General features: G+C 43.0%; 1 protein-coding gene across 1 annotated transcript; it reads left to right on the top strand.

Annotated features, from left to right (window-relative positions):
• The first annotated feature begins 267 nt into the window (after positions 1–267).
• On the top strand, positions 268–9,362 carry THOC3 (THO complex subunit 3). Its single transcript, XM_054487208.1, has 6 exons — positions 268–866; positions 1,581–1,737; positions 3,773–3,977; positions 7,472–7,633; positions 7,754–7,854; positions 8,769–9,362. The coding sequence occupies exons 1-6, from the start codon at positions 600–602 to the stop codon at positions 8,930–8,932; spliced, it is 1,056 nt and encodes a 351-aa protein (XP_054343183.1). The 5' UTR covers positions 268–599; the 3' UTR covers positions 8,933–9,362.
• Positions 9,363–9,960: the final 598 nt, after the last annotated feature.

The raw sequence follows: 9,960 nt of genomic DNA, 5'->3' as shown, positions 1-9,960 counted from the left end.
CAGTTCCTATTTAAGATAGAGTTGCTCTGGTTCACACGCCTCCGCCATTACCTTTTACAAACAAAAAATTCATTTTTATTAAAAAAAAACAAAACCCTCCAGACCCCTTCTTAACACCTCTTCCCTCACTCCGCACCCGCTAGCCCTTTTCATGGGACAAGCTCACCAGCTGCTCCTTCTCCAGCAAAAAGTCCAGGGCTTTCTGCTTTTAAGGGAGGGGACTAGGGATTAGGGAACAACCCCAGAAGAAAGGTGATGAGTTAACTGTTTAGAAGGTTAGTGTTGGTTCTTTTATTCGATTAAACAGGGATCCACATATATCTACCGAAGAATAGGTAAGGGAGAAATAAGAACCTAAAAAAACTCGGAATCGTTAGGTGTGAAGCATATTTGGAGTTAAACGAACCAAATATTACTAAGTAAGCAGAGGGGGGCACGCGCTGCATACCGGGATTTGTAGTCCCTTTCGGGGCGGGGTACAGCGCGCCTGCGTAGAGGGGCCGTCGCTCTTCCGGGCGCATGCGTGCGACAGCGGCGCCAGGACTGATTGCACCCTGGAGGCTGCTGCCCTGTTGTGAGCTGGAAGCTGGGAGCTTGGCATGGCGGTCCCCGCTGCAGCCATGGGGCCCTCGGCGTTGGGCCAGAGCGGCCCCGGCTCGATGGCCCAGTGGTGCTCAGTGAGCAGCGGCCCGTCGCGCTACGTGCTTGGGATGCAGGAGCTGTTCCGGGGCCACAGCAAGACGCGCGAGTTCCTGGCGCACAGCGCCAAGGTGCATTCGGTGGCCTGGAGTTGCGACGGGCGTCGCCTGGCCTCGGGGTCCTTCGACAAGACGGCCAGCGTCTTCTTGCTGGAGAAGGACCGGTTGGTGAGCTGCCGGGGCTCGGCCCAGGCTAGGGAGAGGGGCCGTGGTGAAGTGAGGTGCGGTAGTGGGAGAGCGAATGGGGGCGAACGGAGCCGCGGGGGTGAAAGGAGAGTGGGCTTGAGGGAAGGGGAAAGGGGGAGTGTGGAGATGAGGAGGGAGTGGGGAGAAGGTGGAGTGTGGGGGTGACGGGGTCGTGAGGGGTGAGGAGAGGAAGATTGGGGGCGTGTGGAGAGTGTGGAAGTAAGGAGGTTGGCGATGGCGGGTGAAGGTGAGGAGAGGGTGGATGGGACGGGGCTGCGGTGGGAGCCTTACTCGTTTGGAGTCGAATCGTGTGCTGGTAAGAAGTGGCTAGGGGCGGTGGTGGTGGTGGTGGTGGTGGTGGTGGTGGTGGTGGTGAGGAGGGCCCATTTGAAAGTCATAGGGCGTCCCGTGGGAATGAGCGGCCGGGTTAGGAACGTTGGTGGTAGAGTAAGGGTGAAAAACCAGGAAGGAGGAGGCCAGGGAGGGTACAAAAGTAAGGGCATAGGTGTGGAAGCTGAGAAAAACAGTTCAGAAGGACTGCGGAGAAGAGAAGGGAGGAAGGGCTTGGAAGAACTGGATTCTGAATTACCCAGATCTTTACTCGTCCCAGCATACTTTGGTTTGAACAAGGTTATAAAGTTACATGCGGAGGCAGCTACATCTGTGTGAAGTCACATCTGGATTCTGTTCTTTCAGGTCAAAGAAAACAATTATCGGGGACATGGGGATAGCGTGGACCAGCTTTGTTGGCATCCAAGTAATCCTGACCTATTTGTTACGGCATCCGGAGATAAAACCATTCGCATCTGGGACGTGAGGACTACAAAATGCATTGCCACTGTGAACACTAAAGGTGACGATTCAGAGAGAGGGCAATAGGAAGATAAGCTGTTTGAATTCATTCAACAACCATTTTCCGAATATCTTTTCTGTGCCTGGCACTCAGCTGTGTATGAGACATCCTGAGCTGAATAAGAGCTTCCAGCTCCAAGGGCCTCCCCTGCGGGGAGAAGACACATATATACAAATAATATAGCAAGATATGGTTCATTTTATAATGGAGAGGTCTGCAAGGTGGATACCTAGAATAGAAATGAAAACAAAAGTCTGCCTAGGGGAGCCAGGGAAGGCCTCACCAAATTTGAGCAAACTTTTAGGGTAGCTATAGGAATTGAGTGGTCAGGGTGCAGTGGGTGGGGAATGGGGCATTTCCAGGACGGAACAGCATGTGCAAAGGCATGGAGAATTTGGAAAATTCTGATGAGTTAGAATGGTTGAAACTTGGATGGTCTTGGTGATCTGGGAGAAAGTTGTGCAGTACATTTACAGGCTCTGTTGTAAGTATTGAGGCCGGTATTGTATGGGACTCTGAGTCTTCATTGATCATAAGATGTTCCATTAGGAAGGAAAGTTGGTAAATAACTGTGATACACCTAAAATTTTGAAATGTTTTCTGATACATTTTAAGATACAGTATAGATACTAAAATGTGAGAAAATATGCATTTTAGAATGGAAAAAGTTGGTGAGATTTTTAATTGACGTGTTCAATGTGGGCCACTGGACTTTGTTGACAAGGCAAGACTTATCTCTGGAGGCAGAATGGTGTGATTTTTCCCCAAGTATACAGCTGCTGATCCATGAGTGATTCAGGTGATGCATGGGTGAACATTAAAAACCAGTTTTGCAAATATTTTAATGTCTACTAGAAGAACTAGCACATAGAATTTATTATTCAGTTGAAGCTAAATTTATTTTATTTTTATTTATTTTATTTTATTTTTATTTTTGAGACAGGGTCTTGCCCCGTTACCCAGGATGGAGTACAGTGGCACAATATTGGCTCCCTGCAGCCTCCACCTGGGCTCAAGCCATCCTCCCACATCAACCTCCTGAGTAGCTGGGACTACAGGCACATGCCACCATGCCTGGCTAATTTTTTGTAGAGACGGGTTTTGCCATATTGCCCAGGCTGATCTTGAACTCCTGGACTCAAGTGATCTTCCTACCTTGGCCTCCCAAAGTGCTGGAATTACAGGCTTGAGCCTCCACAGCTGGCTGCTAAATTTATTTAAGTAAATTTTTTTTAATCAATTTTAAGAAAAATCTTGAATAAAGAAAAGTACAGTGTTTAATGGATAGGACAAAAATTGTGATGTTGGCATGTGAATGGCTAGAGTTGAGAAATACTGGTGTAAGAGAAAAGGGGGCTTTGGGGTCAAATCTGGATTTAAAATCTTGGCTCGGCCGGGCGTGGTGGCTCACGCCTGTAATCCCAGCACTTTGGGAGGCCGAGGCGGGTGGATCACGAGGTCAGGAGATCGAGACCATCCTGGCTAACACGGTGAAACCCCGTCTCTACTAAAAATACAAAAAAATTACCCTGCGTGGTGGCAGGCGCCTGTAGTCCCAGCTACTCGGGAGGCTGAGGCGAGAGAATGGCGTGAACCCAGGAGGTGGAGCTTGCAGTGAGCCGAGATTGCACCACTGCACTCCAGCCTGGGCAACAAACAGAGCAAGACTCCGTCTCAAAAAAAAAAAAAAAAGTCTTGGCTGTGTGACTTCATAGCTTTGACACTTTGGCTTGTCTTCTTATCTCCTATTTCCTTCATCTACAAGATGAAGGAAATCTATAAAATCTTACAGATTTTATAAATGGAGATAATAACGTGTATGTTAGAGGAGTATTGTGAAGACCGAATGGGGAAATGTGTAGATGAATGTTCTGGACTCATTGTTGAATCATAAGTGGTAGCTCCCTTCCATTGTCTAGGACTTTAATGAGTAAGCCCTGAAGAAAGCTCTGGTCTTCTTTCTAGGATAGCATAATACACTTGTGGAGGATTATGAACAAACAGATTATCTTGCTGATTATGTCTGGGTTCCCAGGGGAGAACATTAATATCTGCTGGAGTCCTGATGGGCAGACCATTGCTGTAGGCAACAAGGATGATGTGGTGACCTTTATTGATGCCAAGACACACCGTTCCAAAGCAGAAGAGCAGTTCAAGTTCGAGGTCAACGAAATCTCCTGGAACAATGACAATAATATGTTCTTCCTGACAAATGGCAATGGTTGTATCAACATCCTCAGGTGAGGGGGTCTAGCTTAGGGGACTGTCATGTCTTTGTGCTGGGTGCTGTGTCAGATATGGAGATGAATTAGATATGAGCCTATCCTGAAGGAGCTTAAAACACAAATAGAGAGAATCCTAACCTGTCTTAAGTACATTTGAGCTGTATATTTTATATACTTTATATTTTACTGAGTCCTTACAGAAATTCTAGGGGTTGATGGTTTGTTTCTCGTTTGACAGATGAGGATCTGAGGGTGAGAGGTTACATCAGTAGTCAGCTAGTGTGTGCTAGAACTGGATGCACCTTGAATTATAGCTAATTCATACTCTCTTTTTTTTTTTTTGAGACAGAGTTTTGCTCTTGTTGCCCAGGCTGGAGTGCAATGGTGTGATCTCGGCTCACCGCAACCTCTGCCTCCTGGGTTCAAGCGATTCTCCTGCCTCAGCCTCCCAAGTAGCTGGAATTAGAGGCATGCACCACCACACCCGGCTAATTTTGTATTTTTTGTAGTTTAGGGTTTCTCCATGTTGGTCAGGCTGGTCTCCAACTCCTGACCTCAGGTGATTAGCCTGACCTCTGGCTAATTCGTGCTCTTAAAGTTTCAACTTAAATATCACTTTCCCTTCAGGGAAGCTCCCCTGCTACCCCAAGGTTAGAAGTAGGTTAGGGGCTTATTTTATATACTTTCTGTAGGAAGCACTTTTCTTTCTATATTGTAATTGCATGTTTATTTGCCTATGTCTCCTGTTAGACTGTGAATTCCATGATGGTAGGGATGGTGTTTGCCTTGTTTAGTGTTGAATCCCTAATGTCTAGTCCTGTACCTGCTCCACGTAGTAGGATCTTAGTAAATATTTGTTCTGTAAATGAATGAAACTGTGGAGCTGAAATTCAGGTCTGTTCAGTTCTAGCCTTCCACTATCCCAGGTGAACAATGCAAGGCCAAGTGAGATAGGTTCTGTGAGTGGGAGGCCAGGAGTTTGCTGTGAAATTCCACGGAAAGAACATACATACTATATGGGGGGTTGAAGGAGGGAGCTTGTGAGCTTGATCCTGAAAGATGAGCAGAATTTTAAGAATAAGCAAAAGGGAACCACGTAACTGACAAAGCAGGCGTGAGTGAGCATGACTTATTTGGAGAATGGTTGGGTCGGGGTTGTTGGGGGAGTGTTGGCAGGTAAGGGCAATAAGAGAGGGCATGATGATGGGAAGATGAAGTCTAATTTGGGACCAGATTATAAAAGGCCTTTATTTTATGCTGAGTATCTTGGGTTTTATTTTGTAGGCAATGGGGTTTCTATAACTTTTTAAGCAAAACCTTTTTATTATAAAACACAGATATTGAAAACCACATAAAACAAATGTATAGCTTAATGAACTCTTATAGGCTTAACTCTTGTGCAACCCCGCCCAAGTAGAGAAGTAGTTCTTTCCAGCCATCCCAGAAGTCCATCTAGGTGTTTTGTCCTAATTACAACTCCCTTCCACAAAAGCAAACACTATCCTGACTTTTATAGTGTTTCTTCATAGTTTATCTACCACATGTGCAGCTCCTAGATACCTTAGTTTTGCTCATTAAAAAAAAAAATTGATAAGTCTTTTTTATCTCTTAAATTACTCAAAAGAAACTTCCTAAAACATAGCTGTTGAAAAACCAGACTGTTAACCTGTGGAGATTCTCCCGGTTTGGCTTTTGCTGCTTCCATATGCTGTTTATGTGTTGGACTGTTGTATAAAGAGATGCTGCTTCTCATCTGCGATTTGGTTACCCAGTAGTGCAGTTCATCTAGGGAAGGCAGGATAAAATTTTGATTCTCTCTGTTTGTCAAGATAATGATTTTGTTTCCTGCTACGTCCAAAGATGAGCAGTTAGGTTTTTTTTTTTTTTAAAAGAATCATTATGGGCTGATGTTTTTAAACATAGTTGATGTGTTTCCATCTCTTGTAATTGTTATGCCTGTTGAAGCTCAAATTATCCCATCTTTGGCCAATAAGAACCTCTTCAAGTTGGTTCCTGAGACCTTTTTTGACATAATCCCATTGTCTTCTGTTTTTTTGCTCTCTGGTTTGATAAGATGTTCCAGTTCATCTTGTGCATTTCTTGCCCCAGACCTTTAATCAGAAAATTCTCCAAGAAGCCTTAACATTCTGGCTGGGTGCGGTGGCTCACGCCTGTAATCCCAGCACTTTGGCACTTTGGGAGGCCGAGGCGAGTGGATCAGTTGAGGCCTGGCAATCATAGAGAAACCCCGTCTCTACTCAAAATACAAAAATTAGCTGGGCGTGGTGACGCAGGTGTGTATTCCCAGCTGCTTGGGAGACCGAGGCAGGAGAATTGCTTGAACCCGGGAGGTGGAGATTGTAGTAAGTTTAGATTGCACCACTGCGCTTCAGCATCCTGGGCGACTGAGTGAGATTCCACCTCAAAAAAAAAAAAGGAGCCTTACATTCTTTTACTGAGAAATGATACTGAAGTTAGGAATGTTCATTACCGCTGAGTTGGCCTAGGAATTACATGTGTGTGTGTATATATATATATTTAAAGATAAAATACCTTATGAATTCACATTGATAACTTCCAATCAAAATTGAGGACTCCAGGGATTTTACTAAACCTCTTCTATATTACAAATATGTTTCTTTCCTTCCAAATTGAGTATTCTGGTTCTCAAGGGCACAGGGGATCATAGAATTAGAATATCCGATGGTTACTTATTACCTATATCCCATGGTAAACATATAGATGTCTCAGAATAACAATATTCCTGCCGCTACCACCAGTGTGATGACTTGAAACAAAATGTTTTTGCTTTTTGCATATGCTCTTTCCATTCTTCCCCCATTAAAAAAATAGTACTATATATTGTAAGCGTGTGCAGATGTTACATATTATACCCTCCCTTTAAACCATGTATAGTTTTTGCAAGAAACTGTACATTCAGTGTTCAGCACCAGTCCTTATAAGTCTCTAATCATTTTTTTTATGGAAGCTCATTCTCTAGTTAAGATTCCTCGGGAAGCGTTCATGGGACCGTTATTCCTGGAGTTTTTATTACAACTTATTTACGTACTTACAAAACTTACAGATTTTATAAAACGTTATTGTGCTTATTGTTTGTATCATTATATTTGAAATTCAGTTTTGCTGGATGTAAAAATCCTTGACTCATTTTCTTGCTTGTGTATCTTTCTTAAATACGGTACTCCATTTTCTTTTGGCATTAAGTGTTACTGTCAGAAAGCCTGATAATCTAATTTTCTTTTTCTTTAAAGTCCACTAATTTTGCTAGTCTCTGTGTCGATGTTGGTAGCTTTGGTTCTGTAGTCTCAGGTATGTGTTGTGCTTTTTAAATAATGTAGTTCAAAATCTTTTTTTATTTCGGGAATGTTATCTTGAATGACAGTTCTTGGTGGTGGTCCATTATCTTTGCTTTTCTTCTTCATTGTCTCCTATTATTGTTTTAGCACCACAGTCCTCTTCTGCAGTTTGATCGCTGTCTTTTTTCTCAGCTACCCAGAACTGAAGCCTGTGCAGTCTATCAACGCCCATCCTTCCAACTGCATCTGTATCAAGTTTGACCCCATGGGGAAGTACTTTGCCACAGGAAGTGCAGATGCTTTGGTCAGCCTCTGGGATGTGGATGAGTTAGTGTGTGTTCGGTGCTTTTCCAGGTAAGTGACTCTATCAGCACTTTCCTTGTTGGGTACATTAATTTTATTTCATCGTGAGTGACATTGTTCCCTCCTCTTATTTGGTAATTCTCTTGTCTCTTCGTCCACTCTGTGTCATAGGCTGGATTGGCCTGTAAGGACCCTCAGTTTCAGCCATGATGGGAAAATGCTGGCGTCAGCATCGGAAGATCATTTTATTGACATTGCTGAAGTGGAGACAGGTAACTTCATGAGAGTCTACCGTCTTTCACCTTTGGCAGTCAGGACTTCTCTTGTGATCTCATCTCTGCACGTGACTACTTCACCAGCATGATCATGAATGAATTTGTCTCCTTTAGACAAGTGTGTTTCTGTTTTGACTGTCACTGCCAGGTGGTGAGGAAGCAAAGAGTTAAGAAATAAACAGGCAGGTCTGAGGAAAGTGATTTAGAAAAATAGTTAGATTTATTTAAACTTTAAACTACAGAGTAGGAGGAAGAAAAAAGCATCACTTGGGGTCCCACTATCTAAATACCACCTGTTTTAAATGTTGTGCTATATTTCTCTTTATCTTTTGCCTGTATATGAACTTGAAAAAATATTTTTTAAAATTTAAGGAATTATCAAGTTTTTGCTTTAAAAACAACAGAAGTTGGAAATAGAAAAATGGGAGGAGAGTATTCATTTTATGAAAGAATTTCCTCAGATTTGTTTTTTAATGTTGCTTTATTGTTTTCGGAAATCTGTGACACTCTTCGTAAAAAGATTAAAACTATATAGAAAACTTCGAAGAGGAAAGTAAAGAACTTGAAATTCCACTGTGTAAAGAATGCCCCCATTAGCCACGTTGCGGTGAACATTGTCCAGCATCCAGCCGTGCAGATCCTTCATGTAACTGCATGTCCCTGTGATGCGGAGATACTTTCCTGCTCAGTGACCTGCTCTTGAGTTAACCCACTTGTGCTCAGAACTTGCTCTGCCCGCCGCTGGCTTGTGGGCGCTCTGTGCCTGGGGGTTCTCTGTAAAATGAGGTAATAGTTGTATCTATCTCATGGGATTAGTACGTGGATTAAACGAGTTAATACAGGTAAGTACTTAATGAATGTGTCCTTCGTTTTGAACGTATTGATTGGTTTCTCTCTATTGTTTTCTATAGGGGACAAACTATGGGAGGTACAGTGTGAATCTCCGACCTTCACAGTGGCGTGGCACCCCAAAAGGCCTCTGCTGGCATTTGCCTGTGATGACAAAGACGGCAAATATGACAGCAGCCGGGAAGCCGGAACTGTGAAGCTGTTCGGGCTTCCTAATGATTCTTGAGAGGAGGTTGTAGGGAGAGGAGGCCCCCTGCAGAGGTTTTCCTTCATGTGGTTAGTTTGGTCTGTTCTCTCGGAGTTGGTGGGCACCCGAAATATTTGTAAGTTGGTATAAATTGTAAACGTCTCTGGTCAGGCTGCCCATTTCGTTCTTTTGCTTTGTCTGTGTATTAGCTCTTTCCATTCTTTGCCCCCAGCATGAGTTAACTCTGCAGTGCGAGTAGTGACCCCAGCATACCTTGTCCTCTGGACCTCCTGTCTTCTCTGCTTCTGGGTACATGGTAGACTTTGTGGCATTTGATACAACTTGGACAATACCTAGTTTGGAGGGAGGGGAATGGAAGGGCATGGACGTTTTTTTAAATAATTAAAAAATATATATATATAATTTTGAGAATTGAGCATTTAATAAACTGACTTTTGTTGTTATGGAACTTCTAAGACTTTTAAAATTATTATGTCCTTGAGTTGCAGTTTTGTATTTTTTTTTTTAATTTCAGAAAGGGAATTTAAATATTATAATTCTGTCAATTAATGTCCCAACCAAGAAGCCTCTGAAATGTAGGGACAAAGCTAATTGAATGACTGAAGTAAAATTTTGGCTCTGAGCTTCCTGGTGGCAAAGTGAAGAGGGGAGTAAGTCAGTTAGCTTTCTTATTGAAAAGAAAAACACTTATTGGTTCCTCATGGAAAGCAAAGCTTTATTAGTTCTTCCCTCTAAAAAAAGGGGCTTATGTTTGGGGGGTTGTTACCTAAGAGCAGTAGTTTTTCATTATATTGTAATTTTCTTTGGTGTTAAAGCAGATATTGAGGCATATAGAAATAGTGTTGGTAGAAAATTTTGGAAAAAGATAAGCAAAAAGAAAAATTACATTCCTAGCACCAAGGGGTAACTGCTATTAGAGTTTTGATGTATATCCTTCTGGAAGTTTTCTCGTGTCCATGTTTATGTATAAAAACATGTTTATCTTCATACATGAAAGGTAGACAAACCAAGTATAGCAAGATAAATTAGGCAAGGTGCACAGCACC

The sequence above is a fragment of the Pongo pygmaeus genome, chromosome 4 (assembly GCF_028885625.2).
Source record: "Pongo pygmaeus isolate AG05252 chromosome 4, NHGRI_mPonPyg2-v2.0_pri, whole genome shotgun sequence".
NCBI lineage: Eukaryota > Metazoa > Chordata > Mammalia > Primates > Hominidae > Pongo > Pongo pygmaeus.
This window is presented reverse-complemented; position numbering and strand designations above follow the sequence as displayed.